This window comes from Neodiprion fabricii, chromosome 6, assembly GCF_021155785.1.
Source record: "Neodiprion fabricii isolate iyNeoFabr1 chromosome 6, iyNeoFabr1.1, whole genome shotgun sequence".
Taxonomy (NCBI): domain Eukaryota; kingdom Metazoa; phylum Arthropoda; class Insecta; order Hymenoptera; family Diprionidae; genus Neodiprion; species Neodiprion fabricii.
Window position 1 is genome coordinate 28,173,862 of NC_060244.1, and position 19,479 is coordinate 28,193,340.

The 19,479-nt window shown below is 47.2% G+C and overlaps 1 protein-coding gene across 1 annotated transcript in view; it reads right to left on the reverse strand.

The window, feature by feature from the left end:
- Positions 1-19,479, reverse strand: part of LOC124185716 (histidine-rich glycoprotein-like) — a 48,434-nt gene that overhangs the window by 23,495 nt on the left and 5,460 nt on the right. The window contains exon 3 of the mRNA XM_046576751.1: positions 927-958. Coding sequence (XP_046432707.1) covers positions 927-958 — 32 coding nt within the window. The remainder of the gene's footprint in view (positions 1-926; positions 959-19,479) is intronic.

Genomic DNA, 19,479 nt, shown 5'->3' on the forward strand with positions numbered 1-19,479 from the left:
TCAGTCACGAGAGGTACGGCGGATGAGGACGCTATGACTCGATGACGTATGTCTGACCGGAGGTTGGAAAGGGCGGGGGTGTCGGTCGAAATAGTTCCTCAGCCCCCGCGATATATCAAATCGCCGGGCGGATGAGAGAAAGAAGAAGGAACAGGGTAAACGCGTCAGGCAGGCAGACAGGGAGGAAGGCACGCGCATACCGAACCCCGTGGAGCAGCCCCTTTGTCTTAACGAACCACCCCATAAATAAACACCCGCTGTCCCTGACCTATTAAAAATGATAATAAAATGAAAAGAATACATCGAAAAAAAAAAAAAATACGAATACAAAATAAAAATCGGATATTATACATAGTAGACAAAATTTATCGCAAGGCTAATCGATTTAAAATTCACTAACGAACCGCTAATGTGATATTCAGGATTTATGTTGCAGCCCCGTCAGCTGACGTTATACTACTATTTAATCATCGGAAAATATAGGCTAGCTAATTTCACATATAGACATATATCTTGTGCGCCCGACTGCATAGGGTTCAGAAGAAAATAATGTCCGTCGATTTTTTCCTCGAAAACACGGAGGCCCACTCCGAGAATTAATATGGTTTATAATCAGAAAATTTTTGGGCCAGACGCAGACCGGACTTTATCATTTCCGACCCGTTAGATGGTTGGAAAATTAGTTGGATCTAACACAATTTCACCTCGGGTGTAATTGGATCAGCTGTATAACTAAGAAGATACAAGAGTTGTTGAGTTATAAGGATACTGTCGGCAGGAAGACAGGTGTTAAGGACGGTAATCGAGGAAGGGGAGGAAAGCCCACAACTCAAAGTAATCGCTGAGGTAAATAATTTGAAAATTATTAATTAATGATCGTCGCCGAGTTTAACGAAGCTGAGAGAGAAGAAACATTGCAAACTCACCGCTGATCTGGCTCCAGATTGTTGCTCACCGTCTGAAACAGAGAATAAGAAAAAGATGTTGAAGAAAAATAAAAAAGGGATATATTATATATATATATACACATAGATGAAAGAAGAGAAAAGGGAAAAAGAAGTGACAGCTAATGAGAGCTAATGAAATCGTGCTCGAAATAATTAATAACCCGGTATCCCATAACCCCGACTGGATTAACATGTTCCTTAGGCAACACGGAGAGGAAGGCTCCATCATTTACGGAGTTGGCACTAAGACATAATCCGTGCATGCACAGGTATAGAGCCAGGAGCGCGGTAAACCTCTGCGTAAGAATACACCCGGGGCCCTCATCTGAAACGCGCGTCATTGCCTACAAGTTTATATAATTAATCGCGCCAACCTGTCGTGAACGGCGGGCGCGGGGCCGCGGGACGAGATGATAATTAATCACGCGAAAGGCCGAGATGCCGGGGAAACCCCCTGCGGGGGATAGGAGCTAAAGATCGGGAGGAGGTGGAAGTAGAAGAAGGTGGAAGAAGATAGAGCCGAAATTTTCGCTCTCTAACAAACGCGAGCTTGTATATATAGATACCTGATATCGACAGAATCTGCATACGGAATGATTAGTTGCATAATTACCTGAGAATATTGTCGGCGAATGAATGAACGGATGAATACATATCTATTCGCGCCCGGGTGACTAATAGGCCCGTAACTCGCCTAACCGAAAGCCGCGCCTTCGGGCCATCGTTTATTTATTTGTTTCCATATGTATTTAGACACTGGCGACAAGCCGTAGAACTGAGAACGGTATTTATTTTCCTATTCCATTATTGTCTCGATGTATAACGCACGATTTCGAGATGAAAGAGATACATTCTTTCCAGTGACCCCGCCATGGAGCCCATCTCGACGATGTGTTTTTCAATTTCAACACCTACCTGAACCCGCCTGAAGATAAAGATCGACGTTCGGTATTCTCGAATAAGCGAAAAGCGAATTAGCGCCGGGTTCTGCGAACGGGAAGTTGGGTCGACTGATCAAGGTGCAAAGACCGACTCGGTGTAAAAGTAGATACTGGAGAATTAATAGAGGAGGACGAGAGTAACCACGCCGCGATGCAGGGCTTGCCTAAGCTTCCTCTCCTGGGAAGGAAAAGTCCAAGTCGGCGTTACACGCGAGGAATGCGCGTTATTAATTACACCGTAAAACTTTCATTCGAATATCATCATCATATGGGTGGGCTAAAAATAATTACAGGTTACAGGGGCAGGGGGGGAGGCATTGCGATTGGTTGGGCGTGTAGATATCGAGGTGAGAGAATATCTCGTGCAGCTGAGATGCACCGAGTCTCGTTCGATTCTCGGTCAAGTTTCGTCGCATTGATCCTCCGACTTTGTAATGAGACCCTTTTCTCGCGGCTGTGAGAACACGCGGTCTTCACGGAATCCTACACTTATATGTGCGTCGTCCAGGAGTTTCGCCATAGACACCGAATCCCAGGATTGGAAAAATCGGACCTCGGGTTCGAAAGAACTTGAAATTGTGTCTGAAGATGCGTTAAAAGAAGGCGACTTATAAGGCGGCCATACGTTATCCGTACGTACGCAATAGAATGAAAACCAGAGGGCAGCTCGTAAATCTCGCCCAAGTTGAACGGTTCAATTTTTTTACCAAGTGTAAATTCAAAGTGCTCGTGTTATAAAGGGTATAGGTGGTGTACGCACGATGATGCGTTTCGGTCAGAGACGATTGAAACTGCAGTTGTACAAGTCCCCCTGGTATCCTTTGTAGGAAAGAACGAAGGACGAGATAATGCGTAAGATGCATGTATAATTTGTAGCCAGCGACAAGGATCGATCGGTGCATGCGAATGATGGAAATAAATGGCGGAGGGTATCTCGGCTCCCCTCTCGTAAATGTTCGCGTCCCGTTGTCGGCGTTCTATAAATACGTATTTACATGCGCTGCAGAATGTTACACCGTTCGCCGGGGCAGTCCGAGGAACACGCTGACACAGTTCTCCAGGAGTCGCATGACCCGGGACCCTCTCGACCCGGCAGCCTCGTCCGAGGTAAGAAGGCGTATCGCGCGATATCGGGCACGGGGATCAATTTGTCCGACTGAGCGCATGCATAGCTGTGGACATTGCTGGAAATATTGTTACGCCAGAGTTATGACCCCCTGCCTGCCAAGAGTCACGACGTCGCTTCCAGCGCGCTGGAGTCTCTTAAAAATCCATGTGCACCCGGATAATGTCCGAGAGGATTTCAACGTTGCCAACTATCCCGGGAGTCTCAAAGGGTATAACCTTGAGATACCAGCCTGATGTAGTCGAAACGGTTTGAAGATTTCTGCGTGACTTTCGATCAGAGAAAAATACACTGGCAGGTTTAATGCTTCATTGTCAGACGAGAAAATTATACTCTCTTCCCGAAAATTGAGTTCAGTTGTGGTCAAGGTCACAGATTTCTTGATCAAGAGTTGAGGCTGAAACGCGATTGTTGATAAATTGAAACCGTTTTCCGATGTTTTTCACCGACCTCGACCACGTTTTTGCTGAATGAAGCAGCACAGCACGTTAGCGGTGAACACAAGTCGTGTTGGATCTACTGCGTGGGTGCAGGTGGGAATCCTTGACCCTATGCGAAGTGCGTCGCTAGTGAATATGAAGAGTCCTTCCACTACAGCCGAGTGACCGGCGATATTCGCGGGCAGTATTTGCTTTCGAAGGCATCCGCAGAGAAGAGTCGACTCGAGCCTTCGCCCCGTTGAGAAGGTACGAGCCGCGGCCCGGAGATTTACAGCTTTCTCGGGGTAAGAAGGACTATTATGCTCCTCGCGAATCTTGAAACGGTGCCTGGGCATATGTGGAAGATGAGTCGAAGAGCCCACCTGCAAGATTTACTCCTCTCGTCCGACGTGCAGTCCTGCAGGCAACGTACTTCTCCTGTTGAACGAGGCGGCGAGTCACGCGCGTTGATTCTACTATTCAATTTCACGATCCTTAGCCTAAAATATGACCGTACCTAAATCAGGATTATCGACCGTCGAGAAGTGCATTGTACACGGCGTGCGGCACACGGCCGCAGCGGCGCCTCCGTCAGGAGTACGGATCGTATGAAGTAGAGAGATTCTCTCCGGTCCGCAGTCTTCTTCGCCCCAAAGGAGAACCAAACAAGATTCTCTCGTTTCCAACATTTCGTCTACTGTGGTTTAACGCTCGTCATATTTTCCATCCTATTCTTCTTGATCGTCCGTCATCATGGTTAGGTAAAAAAACAAATCGCTAAACACTCCAGTATCCTACGTCGAAAAATTATTTGGTAGTATCTTAAAAAGAATACTTTCCAAGGTGTACCTGATGATGTACGTGTGTCCTTTAAACCGGTCTGTTACAGGGACGCAAATAACGTTCACCTGGACGTAAACGATCTGTCGAAATATTTTTACTGCCGAGCATTTCCTGGATTTTTCGAGTGGTGAGTAGTGCCGGTCTTGCCGGTCTTGCCGGAGCCAAACTGAGGCGATTCGAGGCCAAGGATCGAGCAGCTTCGACATCGCGCGTATACAAATTTGGCCGGTGGATGTCGCGAGGTGACATTAAATCATGGTCCCATGTCCGCTTCTCGGTTGTCCGGAGGTAAAACGAGACTTGGCGGGCATCGTATAATACGATGCATTCGAGAGTCCTGGTTCTCCACTTATCCGCTTGCACGAAGCGACGGCTCCGAACTTCCCGGTTTCACACGGCGGTCACTAAAACTGATCGCTCGTCGCGGATGCCGAAATTCACCGGCTCTGCTCTCCCACGTTAAAAATTCCCGATCGTCCCCTCGGCCAACGAAGGTCGACCCGGGTGCAGGGAATGGTGAAAGAAAACCGTCGCGTTTGGGAAGCTGACTTTTGCTCGCGAGATCGCGAGGCCTTCGCTGCGACGTGGGCGCCGCCGAACGGTGGCCAGAATATCGGTAAAATACACTCCTACTTCTCTCGCATTGCTGCAGCAGCATGGATATTTACGAGGCGTTTGAGGCTGGCCGTGTTTTGGCTACTCTCGATCGCGCGCGATTTTCGGTGCTACGCGTTTGGACGGACTAACGAGGCCGAAACCTGCAGGGTCGGCCGTATTCTACGGCGTTGAAAAATTAATGGGAAGGTAGCAGAGCGGGAATTCCGGTGCCGCCGTCGGCTGGAGACGCGCGGGAGAGGAAAGATTTTCTAAAAAGTTCTAGCTAGGGTGCACTTTTAATTACCGCAGTTATCGGCGACGGGATCGGCACGGAAGGCAGAGGGATGACAGACGGACCGACGGACGGGCTCCGAGGTACATAAATAAAAGTGCTGCAAAGTGGGAGGGAGGGAGACGCGGCCGCTCCAGGAGCCTCTTCTCGATCCCGAGACCGACGCCGAGTGGAGGAACGATCCCCCGCAGCTCGAGCTGCCATTACAAGAAGCTCCGGGTATTCCTCTCGCAGAAACCGCCGAGAAAATATCCGAAAAAGTCAGCTGCGCCTGCGGAGCGTCGTAGGTTTCGAGCGGAGCGCAACAGATGGCAGTTTCGAATACCAGAAGGTCTGAGCTGGCAATAAACTCGTTTGAAGTATGTTTCCTTGATGATATCTTCAAAATTGTAATGACCAATTCAACGGCACAATGGGACCACCACGGTGCCGCGGTGGAGCGAATCCAGGAAAAAATTAATTTATACCCCGGCCGGATCGGACGAGCGGAGAAAAAAAAGGAGAGAGAGAGAGAGAGAGAAAGAGAGAGAGCAACGAGAGAGGCTCGAGTTCTCGCCCACCCTTTTTCACTTTTCGACTCACGAAACGAACGATATCTTTGAAATCGTAATCGGTCGACCATTGTGCCCGTAGGTTCTTTTCTTCGGTGTCCATTTCCTTCTGTGGGATCGTTTAGGAGCATCGGAGCTGCATCACCGCGTAAACGCACAAAGTGCCCACGAGATTGATGATTGATCCGTAGGCCATCGAAACTAGATTTATGGAAGAAAAAAGAAAGAAAAAAAAAGAATAAGAATTCACGCTCCAAACTCCGCACGGCCATGTTCACGCTTCGACTGATGAATCCTCCGGTCAACCCATTATGTTCATTTCGAGGACAACGTCGTCTGATACACGGCATGATAGAACGGATACATGCACTGCACTTTCTTCTTCTCGACGGACACACGGCTCGTCTTATACACGCACGCAGTTCTCTTCGACTACCGATCCCAAACTGCTCCACTTGGAAAGATCATCTCTTTTCGATTTTGGTCCAAGATACACTCGACGACAACCCCTTGGTCCGGGGTTCCCGGTTCGGAAAATAAGCCTCTTTGATTGTGATAGGATCGAATTTCCCAGTCAGTCAGTCCGTGAATAAAGAGCAGTGTTTCAGTGCGGGTTAAAGAGGCATCCAGGAGGCTGGGTCAGTCCGAAAGGACGAGGCAATTTATCTGCAAATTCCGAAGCATCCCCTCCCCGGCTCCGAGTTCAGGGCGCACGTTGTTGCGTAACGAGGGACGATTTGTCCGAAATTTTTACTGTTTGGGGTAGAATTTGGCAAGAGGTGGCGCTAGGAAGGGGCGTTTCAGTCTTATCTCGAGGCAGGCAAAAACGCCGTATGGTGGATCAGCAGCACACGACCGGGCGACCGGCGGTCGGCACCGGAGACCCTGCAGCCAGCCAGCCGAGCCCCGAGAAGAAACAAACATTTGTTTAAACGAGCCCGACAAGTCACGACCGTAAATGCTCGAGGGTCGTTCATCTTTCGACTCTCCTCGTGCTGGCGGTCGCTCGTTAATATAATGTATTCTCACCCCCGTAGCTAAAACAATCAGCGTCGGGTATTTTAAAAAGTGCTCGAACCATCCGAGTCCGACTTATACGCTCCGCAGGTCTACACCCTATGGTCGACCTCCACTTGCCACCCGGCCTAACCGGACCAAAAATTTTTCTTTAGAAATCAATGCTGCAGCTCGTTAAGAGGCAAAGTTGCCCTCCAGGTAACGCTGAGCGATTTTTGACCGCGATTGAAAAACAAATACGCCCCTGCTATTATGCTGTGTATAACTAATGGGAATGGAAAAATCGCGTGAAAAGAATCACAAACCGTGTGAAAAATGAACCATCCTAGGACTCTGAGACTCGGAAGAACTTCGCAAGCATCAAAGTAAAATAGGAAACTACAAGTCGTATGATGGAAAAATAATAACAGACTGTAAATATCCGACGAGTTTGAAATAAAATATTCAATTTTTTTTCTTTTTTCTGTCTTTTTCTAAATACCGCACCGCAACAAAGACCAGAATCAGCATATAAACGATTGCTGTAATACGAAGAGGCTTAAATAACATTAGCATAAAACAAATTCAAACTACCAGCCAAGCTGCAGCAACGGCTCGCATGGGGTATCGGCGTATAGTGTAATACAAAGCAGCGTACAATTTTTTAACATAAATCTCTTCAACTATTTAGCGTAACTCCTTTCGCGCAGTTTCTCGTATGGTACCTATCAGGCGGTTTCCACGCTGAAACTCGGAGTGAATTTAGATCCAGCCATAACTCGCCCACGCGATTCTCGATCACTGGTCGAGGACGTCGAGGAAGCCGCAGCTTCCACCTTGAGACCCGGTGCTGCCGAGTACCGACCAGCGTGCACGGTGTCAGCGGCGATAACGACGACGAAGCGCCGACAAGAGAGATGATCCGCTTTATATCGATGTCGCAACAATGTCGCGAGAGCGGCGTCGAGATGTGCGCCTTATTCCTTGCGAGGAAAGGTAGCCAGAAGGATGAGGAGGGGGGTGGGGCGAAAGTAGCACCGTCTTCGAAACCATCGTCGCCTGTTTATACGAGCCGTGATCTCCATGTACGGAGGAGATTGTCGCCCAGAGGTCATATCCGAGGTCGACTAAGGTCATCCCGGGTCGGCTGCATCGGCGTGTTGCATCAGACGTCAGATACACTACCCGAATCCCCGCCCCGGGTATCGGCTGTCAGAGTTTCCCCCGCTCCTCGAAGAGCGATACCGCATTCCAAAAATTCATTGATATACGACCCTATCGGGCTGTACCTCGCCTTTGGAATTCGTTCAGACACTCGAGAAGCTCGTAGAAGTGGTAGACCGGAGACTCGTCATCGCCGAGTCTCTCTCGTATCGGTTTAAACGATCACCTCGAGGGTGAATTTCGCCGGTTATACCTTCACTTTCACGTTTGGTATAACTGATAAAACGAAGAGAAGCAGGTGAGACGGCGCTGTTGTTCAGCTGGTGTAGCCGGTCTTGGAGCCCCGAAGAGAGCGGGGACCCCCCGAAGGGTCGAACCCGCCCCTAAGATATTTTTAATTTTATTACAGCCTGTAATATGGAAATACCCCAGTCCCATTATTAGGTGTGAATTGAATTATAGCGGCAGTCGACGGTCTTATTTTTTATAAAACTCAAAACATGATGCAGGATTCCGTCCGTTGCAGACGTAGGTGGGTATGTTCTCATGTTTATTCAAAGCACGGCTGAATCGGGGGTGGGTATCCTCATATTCTCGACCCCCACACCTCCTCTCACACACGCGGCACAGCTCACATCAGTCGGAATTCCTGATCCGCGATATAAGCGCACAATGTGCTACCCAAGAAGGAGCAATCGAGGGTCGCAATCGACCAGATGCGGTTGTTTGGAAACACCATAGGATCAGCGCTATTCATCTCCTGCACCCAGCAGCATCCGAGGTCGAAGAAGCGTAACGAAACGACGAAGGTAAACACGGTCGAAAAGAAAGCCGCGTGCCATGCGTTCGATTCGACGAAGGGTACAATAAATTTGACTGCAATTTTTCGACGCACGCTCGAATGCATTCGTCGAGACTAGATTTCGTGACGGTATAAACACCGTTCTGACAATCGGAGAAAGGAGGTGCGCTGCGGCCTCAATGAAATGGAAGAGGAAAAAAAAAACGTTGCCGGGGAGAAAAGCGATGGGGGAACCAGGGAGAAGGTGAACTCTCGCCCGATCGTTCGCCTTTCAAGGTAATTTATGTGCCAAGGGCATAAAATGCGGAAGACCCCATCGTCGGACCATCGAAGCCATCAAAACCGGTGACCACAATATGCGTGCAGCGACAAACATGCACTGCATGAACGTAACGCGTAGGATGCAGCTTCGGAAGGTACGATAAAGGTAGCAGTGATCATCGCCAGGGGGTGTGGCAGCGATTTCCTAAATAAAATTGCGTCAAAAATGACTCGAAGTTTTGAATGAATTGAACATTAATAGTACAGTGAGAGGTCTAGCTCTTGGAATATACAGGCGTTCGCTTGTTCGACTTGAATTCTGAAAGTGGAAAGGAAGAGATGAAGCCCGACCAATTGAGACCACCTAATAGAACAGTGGGACCGTTGAATTCTTGCATGACAAACAGCAAGATTCCTGAGCCGAGAAACTCTGCTACGACTGCTCGCGCGACTTACGGCGAACTCGAGGCGAGGGAGGAAGGATCGGGGACAGATGGTGAGGCTCGATAGTCTAACGAACCAGTGCAAAATGAGACCGGCGAAACACGATGGTCCCCCGGATAAGAGTCTGCTACCGCGGAGCGCCATGGTCTGATCTCCAGTGTTCTGTTTCCCCAACTGCGGGGTGACCAAGGATCTGTCCCATGGGTTCCGGGAAAGACAATATGAGAGGTTGGAGGGACCGAGAGCTGCTGCTGCTGGCAGTTTCATCTATCCAAGATACACCGGGAGAAGAGAGAGTCACTTTTCCGAGTTCGTCCTTCGTGTATCTGATGCGACGAAAACGTACGACCAATGCCGACACTAAAGTACCAGACAAAAGTGTCCTCAATCCTAACAACACCGCGAGGGATCGTAACGCAACGCTCATAACAGCGGACCCATGTATGATGCCCAATACCCGGACATCGTATGTGCAGCCAGGCACTGTGTAGGTACTCATCATGCCGTACGGCAGATGGCAAGGTACCGCATTAGACGACGACGATACCGATGCATCTGTCACACCCGGAAAACTGATAGATTTTCTGTTCATTGGAGGGCGAACCTGAGGCTGAAATGTCAGTTGGCATCGATGCACCAAACGAAATTACGTGAGTAAAAAGAAATGATGTCAGTAAGATGGTGATTGGTGATGAAGATTCTTTGGGGTAACTGGACTGATTGTATCGTCCATGGTCCGAATAATTCTCGGTCTTTCCAACTTCAACTGTTCTACATGAAATCGGTAATCGGTAAATGGCCAGTAAGGATGATGCTTAAATTAAACAAATTGTAGCATTTGCTTGTTCCAACGAAATACGTTTGGTGGAATAATATCATTCACCGCTTCACGAGGCACACTTTGTTAACGACGAATAATTTACTAAACGTTGAACCCGTGTAACCAGGTTTTTATAGTACCTGTCCTGTCGTCGATTGTGAGTGACATGGTTGTTCCGACAACGTTAGGCAGGCACTTGTCACGGGATTAGAAATTGAGTTTCTATTTCTGATGTAGTCACGGTTGACGATTTTATGGAAATGTCATGGATGTTGATTTTCTGAAACTCGTTGGCATGGGAACGTCAAGATTACGGAAGACAATATTCCCAGTAATACTGGCTGTAAAATGGATGTTAATATACCTGCCTACCTATTATCCACAACAGATTCACAAATTAAAAATTATTTTTATCTACACATGAGCTTAAGTAGGATGTGTATAATCGTATCTCAAGGAAAAATTATTTTCAGATTCCGTACAGCTGCACACAAGGCTGGTGCAGAGAAAGGAGGAAAATACTTGAGAGTGAAAAAGAAAGGGACGTATAAGAGGCGAAGGACGAAAGGTAGTATAGAGAAAGAGGAGAGAAGAGGCGAGGTGAGGCCAGGCAGAGTGAGTCAGGACGTAATGGGAGAAAGTCAGCTTAATTGTACGTCTAATGTTTCGGATAAATCTGACCTTTGATGACCGTAAGTCAAAAATAAGAAGAGTCTACGAATTAAATTAAAATAATGTAAACAAATATGGAAAACTATCAAAAATCGGAAGGAGGGGGATAAGGAGGAAGGGAAGAAATTCCTCTATTCTACCATCGGGAGTTCAGGGCCACTCGGAAGCACTCGTCGTGAAAACTGCTACCATAATTGGTTCTAATTAAAGACAAAAGTCAAAGACGAAAAAGAAGGAGCCTGTATACTTTTACTTTTCATACAGGCGCATGGGCTGCAGCAGAGCTCGTCGAAACTACCGACGCCAGGTGGACGTCACGCGGTGTCCGGAATGTAAATCCATTCGTCGGCGGTAAATATAAGAAAAAATCCACCCCCGTAACTGGGAGAGGTGAAGAAAAACGGTATACAAACCCCTATATTACGTTTGAAAAAATATCAACTGACTTTTACTAGATTCTTTTTCAATAGATGCCTGAGCATTCCATGCACGCCGGACAATGATCTGTCTCATAAGTTTACTTTATGGCGTCTTGCATGGAGTATCGAAGAAGAGGAAAAGGAAGGACCTCAGTGTGAGAGGGAATACAGCTGAGCAGTATAGAGTTTCGTTCCGTTCGAAGGAGGACGGGGATTGGTAAAATTGGCACAATCAGTCGCGCGGGATCATCCAGCCACCGAGAATCGGGATACTTGATGGAGTAGGAATGGCTAAGGTGCAGGCGGAGTCGGAGGCGCCAGGCATCCAGAGTCGAACGAACCCAGGAGAAAAGGAGGACAGTACAGGGGTGGAAGTGGCAGGAGCGGGATAAGATCTCATCCCAGTTTAAGAGTTAGGAATCGGGGTGATATTTCACAAAGTCATCGAAGTTGTGCGCCAAGTTGGGCATAAATAACGATTTCGAAAGTTCGACCCGTGAGAGAAGAACGAACGAACAAACGAACGAACGAAGCGTTGCGGGATCCTCGGGTGGATGGACGGCTATAGGTAGAACAGCATCGGGGGATGCTGACGGAGAAGGGGGAAGGGGGAAGGAAGAAGTGGCCGACGAGAAGAGGAAAACACCTCCCCAGCTGAGGGGCGCTAAGCAAACACTTACCATTGCTAATCGGCGTGTGAAAGAGAGAAAAACAGCGTCGACCCGCCCCCGATTCATGGAAAAACAATAACTCTGAAAACGCGAGGGCGGGACAACGACGCCGGGACGGCGGCTTGCTATGCGAGACAAGCTCGCTCCTTTGCCGCAACTTATCTCCCCGATGCATGCGTTAACCATGACGTGCCGTTAGTGCACGCGGAGAGGAAGATGACAAAGAGGGAGAAGAAGAGGCCCGCAGCCTACTTAAATACCGAAATAAGGCAAAGGATGAAAGCGCACCGTGTAACTATAAGCGCCAAACCTCTATCTTTTGTGTTTTTTTGCCCCCCCCCCCCCCCCCCCTCTCCCTCCCCCGTTGGCTCTTGCGGCAAGCCTGCTAGATGCGCGACGAATAGGCGGAGTCCCACGACGACGACGACATCGCGCCGTTTAAGTCTCGTCAACGTTTTCGTAATAGAGAACTGTCCGTGTCCTCGAATTCTACATATATATGTATACTCAGATTTTTTTTTAACGTTGTATTAGCTGATAAAAATCTTGGTTGAAGAATGAAGGAGAAAACAAAAAAAAAATGAATACACCTTTCACGAACAGTATATCGCAGGAGGAACAAACCGTCGTAGTAGTAAAGAATTCGGCGGATGTTTATCATCCTCTTATTGATGTGAATTACGATACAGTCAAGCCGCATATCAAGAGATGGGCTATAAAGGGAAGTAGACTAGCGGGACGACCGCCGGACGATGGGTGTAAGAAGTGAAAAATGAAGATAAAAAAAAAAAAAAAAAATGGTGGATAAAAAAATAAATAAATAAACCGTCGGAGAACACAAACAATAAAGCCTCAGATAATGAAATTTGTGAATGGGCCGCGACATTTACGCCCCCCCGATGCTAAACTGATATTAAACGATGCTTAAATCATCTCTTGATTGCAAGTGACGTGCGTGGCGTACGACTTTCAGCTGTCTCTCTCTCTCTCTCTCTCTTTCACTCTGTCATTTTCAATCCGTGTGTATCCTCTTCTCGTAAAAGACTTCCACAATATACAAAACGAGAAAATGTCACGTATGACCTACGTATTGAATACAAAAGGCGCATGTTCATTACGGCTCAATTGCATCAGATTTCGAGTCCCTTATTACAACTACGTATACCTACCATACTCCTAAGATCCAATGTTCCAGATTTCTGTCCTAACTATTTTATGACAAATGAAATATATATTTATACCCATGAATCTTGATGAATTTTGATGTTGAGGTTGTTCCACAAGTTTCAATTCACTTTCAGGACTGAAATGTCCATCATTGAGTTACAGCGGCACTTTCATCAATATTTTTCGGAAAGATACTCTGAATCGTGACAGTAAACTTTAGTTTGACCAAAGAAGTTTTAAAAATTGGCAATCATATCGGGCGACTTTGAAAGACGATTTTTTCGTCAAGCGGAGGGTGAGTCTCTTCAATTCCAAAGGAGAGATGACAGGAGCCGAATAGACAACGACGCGAGTTTGGTAATGCATGTTTTGTCGTCGATCCCACGTATTTCGTAATAAGACGCGTATAGTATAGATATAAATTTCGTCTGTGAACCACCGACCGCGACGGTGCGACGTTCCCTCCGCTCCATTCCTCTCCTCTCCTCTGATCCGAGCTGCAGAGGAATAATCTCGTCGAAGGTGAATATAAGTGGTGAAATCGAGTGTTTGTCGGACGGATTAGCGCCTCGAAGGTAGCGAGCTCCACAATGCGCCCTGCAGCTGGGCACTGCATTAATTTCTGAAGGTATAGGTATATTAGTTAACCGTAAACAACCGAAGAGCGTAAACTATGGGGCCGGTGACGGTCCCTGCGGCCCTATGGACGTCGAAGTGGCAGCCAGGCTGCAGCGACACCGTCAGCGATGAAAAAGGGGGGAATCCGGGAACGACGCGCTTTGCTCTTCATAGTCACAAGATCCGGTATTAAGGGAACAATGCCCAGTTGACAGATGGGGAAAATAGAGACTCCGCAGCCGCGTTGTTGGTCGGCTTCTGAGAAAACTTCACCTCTTTGGATTACAAACGAAACAAATTGTGGATACGAACGGGTCCTTGGACTTTCTGAAATCAATTTCAGCTTGGTCATCATGGTCTGCGGTTACAATGATCGACAAAGTTGAACAGTTTCAAGAAAAATCCGGACAGCGACTTTTTCTCCAATCCCATAAGAACAGACAGTAATAATTGTCAAGGCTAACACACGGTGCCTGTCTTCGCCTTAACGACCGGAAGAAATACGGAGCAGACCGCGTCCAGTTGCGCATAGATTCTGGATCGGCGTCGCCTCTTCCTCTCGAGGAAAGCCTCGTCTCTTCTCGTTTCTTCTCTTCTCCGCAGGCATCGCTAGCAGTTCGGTGAACAAGGTACAAGCCCGAACGCTCCTCCCGGCAACCTGTCTGATTAATTCCGTTATGATAACCCTGGAATGCACGCCGCGCTCCACCCTCCCTTTCCTTCCTTTTCTCTTTCTCATCCTCTTTCTCTTTCTATCTCTCTTTCTCTCTCTCTTTCTCTCTCTCTATCTCTCACTCGCACCTCCACCTCCTCTGGACCCGGGAATCTTCCCAAGCCTGCCTCTGTCCAACACGCCGATGTCCCTCCGTGGGGAGTACTTTCCTTCGGGCGTCCGTGTCCCGGATCGTCGACTGGGAAAAGCTCTCGATAGTTTTCCAAAATTGGTGAGCGAAGTCACGATATCTTGCGTCGCTTGACTATCGTACCTCTCATCGATTGCGGAAGGAACGCAATTGGTCATGAGACAAAAATCACGGCCAAATTTTCGACTCGACACTTGAATGTCAAGTCAAGCCATTTCTTCTCATAGCCTAAGTATGGATATCGGTATATATTCGTTGCATTGCAACTCTGCGGGTGGGAAATGTACGCATGGATTGTACCGTGGGGTCCGCATCCTGAGTTCGGGAGGCGGCGCTTCAGGATTATTTCTGCACGAAAGGAATATTAATGCGAGGACGCCACTCGACGGACAGTCGGCCCTGAGGAAGGATGGATCACCTCTCGACGTGGGTGATATCTGTATTTCAACCCCCGTCTCCCGGGCCGCGCGTTCAGATCTCTATCAAGCAAAGTTCTCGGTTACACCGACCTTCCTCGTTCCCGCCTCGCCTCAGCGACGTTGCGTTTTTTCGTTTTCCCTTCGTTTCACGTTTTTCCGTCCATCTCTCCTCTCCCCTTTCACAGTATTTTCTACTATTTTTCCCTACGTTCTTACCAAAGCGCGATTTTGCGACCATGATAGCCGTTGCCAAGTTCCGGGATTCCAAATTTTTCGCGTCTACTTTACAGCTCGACCTCAGCTGAAGAACTTCGCGAACTGCACGCGGTAGATTCGAAGATACGACTGGACGACGATATAACTTAAGGGCGTAAACCGCGGTTTAAAAATAGTGAAATTAATTGCCCGATTACACACGGGTAATTAAAGACAGGCGGTCGAACTGCCTTCGCGAGAACTGTTTGCCTCATCCGCAATAGCCGAGGAGCAGCCGGTTGATTTACGTAGCTGTAGGAACGGACAGACGGACATAACGCACCGTTACACTTAGTGAGCCGCGAAGCTCGCGAACCCGAAGGGACAGCAGATGTCACAGAAAGTACGAAGGTACTCACTGTCAGAGTAGGTCCGAATCGAGCTTTGTGTACGTCGCAAGCGTTCGCAGCCGTCGTCTCGAAAGACTTCGAACCTTAAAGGTATAATTATCGAAGCAAGCGTCGGGGTCGTTCGATGTGACCTCAAACATCCGCGCCAGTTTGATTTATCGACCGATTCGTGTAATTAAACGAAAAGTTTAGACTGGCCCCGTGGGCCTCGTGTTCCGTCTCTTCGCCTCGTCGGGCCCCACGTACCTACACCGGGCCCATCGCCCCTGCAGACCAGGACTTCATGGGTGTCCGGAGACCTTCTCGCGTTTTGATGCCTCGGCTAGGCAGAAAAGACATGTGCTCCACTAATTGTATTTGCCCGGAAGCAGGGACCTTCAATCCCTCGAAGAAGAAGGCAGCGTGCTGTTAAAAGTGATTTGTGTACGTGTTGAAAATTTCTCGTGTTTGAATTGACGCGATTTTAAACTTGATTCAACACTCGGTACTCGGGTCTGTTCTCCAAAGACATTTTACGTTACGGTATAAATCGTTGATCACATGTATTCCAATTTCAGTACAATTCACTTTCGGAAATATGAAGGATAAATTTATCCCAGCAAGTTTTAGGATTATCTTCAGTTCGAATCGTACGTATGGTGTACCGTGCTCGAAGGACGAGAAGCGTGGAATGAGGCAGGAATCGAAAGTCTAAAACGGTGAACAGAATCGACTAGCATGCCTTGTGCAATGAGCATAGCAGCATCGTTTAGCGGTGTGTAAGCAGGAGGTCTAGAGGTGACTATTAGCCGGCTATTAGTGAGGCCTGACAAGTGTGCGATGAATATGAATTCGACGATGATGATCTCGACTCCTAAATCACAAACTGTGGAGGAGGAGACGAGCCTGTAGTAGCGGACAGGCGGTCGAGGAAGCGTAAAATATAATAGGTATCGTGTACAGATTTGTGTGGCCATCTGGAGAATTTTTCGTGCATTAGATCTATGTTTCACGAATAATCGGCAGCCCACGCGGGTTTTCTTTCGCAAATTATTGCGAAAGGGCGTCGAGGAAAATAATTTGAAACGGAAACGACGTGTGAGTTCCGTAATGTAAAACTTTTTCTCACCGCGGGAGGAGAAGAAGCGCGGATTAATAGACCCGCGTCTGATTAATAACGTACATTAAATTTTATTAATTAATAAAAACATATGTATAATATTATTCAGACTTACGGCTTATTGTTGGCTCGCTTATGAGTGATATGACGGTATCGTTGCTAAATCCACGATTTATATCGCCGTTATAGAAAAGTTTTCATCTAACGGGTGAAAAATAATTCGTATGATGTTTTAGCAACGCGATTGAGCTCATCATAAATTCACCACACAGCCGAATATATGAATACGTGTACATACATTCATATATACAATACATGTACCAGTGTGAGAAAGGTGAAGTTTCTCATACCCATTAAAAAACCTGTTCTTCTCATCGTTCGAATAGGAATGGAATATATTTAAGGATTATTGTCCCAGGCAATAATAATGCTGCCCGCGGGGTACAGAATAAAGATAAGAGAATGGAATTGAACAGTTTGCAAGAAAAGTTCCGTTTTATGGCCCGCACTAAACATACGATCGTGCTCGATATCGCAACGTTATCTACGCAACGACCATAACAATTTTCGTATCTGAAAGAATTCTGCAAATACCTCCGGCGTGGCTCACTGGGTTTTCGGTTTAATTAACTATTTATTTTTTGGCCACAGGTTTAATGTATGCAAATTCAGACACGTTCATTTAACTATGTTTCGCGAATCTGACTCCATTATCCTTGTAAGAAGTATAATAAATATCGGTGAGATAATTTCTTGCAAATTCGAAAGTCTCGAAACCAGTTAACACCGAAAAGCTGTACAAGGATACTCTTCGAAATTTAGAAATAATACGTCTGTATAATTTCCACTAATTATATCTTCGAAATTTCATGATTGATAAATTGAATATTGAGAGGTCGAAAAACGGGTTTATAACGAAGTCGGGCTTTTTTGTCGTTGAAACCCAGGAAAATAGACAAAGTTTCTATCTCCCAGCTAACAATAAGTATAGAATCGCATCCGCACGATATTCCCGAGAAGAATCAACCCTCGACATCCCCAGCGTAGATCTAGAATCCGAAAGTTACAACATACACATTCGCTGATGTACAGCATCCGGTGCTCTCATCGCAACCCCCAAACTCTGATTATACCTGCGCCATAACAAATCCTCGGTGATCTCGAAACCTCGGTCCAACCCCAACCGAGTTTTCAGTGACGTTTATTGATCTTTAATGATCGTGGTGGTGGGTCGGTTAATCGTTTAGCTCTCATCGCCGGCGTGAGCAGTCCTGAACGAGGATCGGATCCGTTGTGGCAATCTTCAGCGACTACGGATCGAGAGGATCGTAAATCGATCGACGTACCTTTTTCCCCGTGGAAATGTCAGAATAGCAGCGCTTCTACATGTTTGAAAAAAAGCAAATAACCGGTTGATTATTGCGCTATTTGCGCGCTTGAGAATCGCATAATTTGTAAAGGTAAAAACAACTTTCGAGAGCAAGAGTAGATTCTGGCGAAAAAACTAGGGTAGGTATAAATTGATCGCTTAATTAACTCGTGTGGTGTACGTCAGCGGTGAATGATTTTTAAAACTTTCTAAGCCTAGCTGTCTTCTAAAAATTATTGTCTACTGGTCGCCAAACTGCGTGTGACATTTTTCTTGTAGATACACGTTGCGGAGCCAACTTATAATATAAGTATATTTGGAGACGAGCAGGAGTAGGGATCGAGCTGGGAGGCAGCGGCGGTGGAATATCTTGCAAAGCGGGCATTAATATCTCAAAGAGAATATAATACGGGAGTCGTAATACCAGTGCTCATTCATATATGCCCGCAACTCCTTCGTCCCGGCGGAATAGAATTATTGCGACAATGAGAGAGACTCGCGTCGTAGTTACTTAAGTCCTAAAGTCCTAAATAATGACTTACTCTCACGATTAACAGTACTTCGGTAATAACGTCTATCCCCCGCGGTAAAAGATAACGCGGCGGTATCCCCGCATCTCATCGCGGTATGAAAAGAGTTTAATGGGGGGACGGTAAGGGGACCGGTGTCCTCCCCCTTCGCGGAGGACCACGTGGCCCTGCGCGGCGAGAGGAAGAGCCCTGCATCCCACCTCCTCACCCCCCGCAACCTCTTGGGTAGGAAGGAAGGTAGGTATAAGGTACCTAATAAACCCAGAGCCGAGCAAGATAAATGTCGTGTGGAGCCACGATCCTAAGAACCAATTGATTATTATCATAATCCTCGTTATGCCTGACAAATCGTCGGATTATATTCGTTCTATCTTACCGCGTGCTGCTCCTCCGCGCAGTGCAACCTCCTCCTCGATGCTGCCTGCTCGACCAACTCGGGGGGAAAGAATTACTCGTTACATCGGAATCCGAGAGCGGAATCCTTGCAGGTGACGACCGAAATGATGATTTTTCTCTATCAATTGGGCGCAGGTTGATTGAAGATCGATAAGATTGGAGAAGTGTAGACTCGATGAATGAAAGTGCTCGCTGTCGTCTTTGCAGGACAAATAAATGTTTCTCTTGACTCGTATCCTCGCTATACATCCCCCTGGGATTTTCATCGTGATATTTATTCGAATACCGACGTTTTTCAAGACCAGTAATTGTAATCAATCAACGTTATACTCGTCCGCCTGTAAGAATTATGGCTTCGGTTCTCCGCGCGGCTGCTTGTGCAAGTTGCAACATAGCATCAACGAGAACGTAGAAACGAACTTACGCTGCAGGCACACCGACGCAGAGA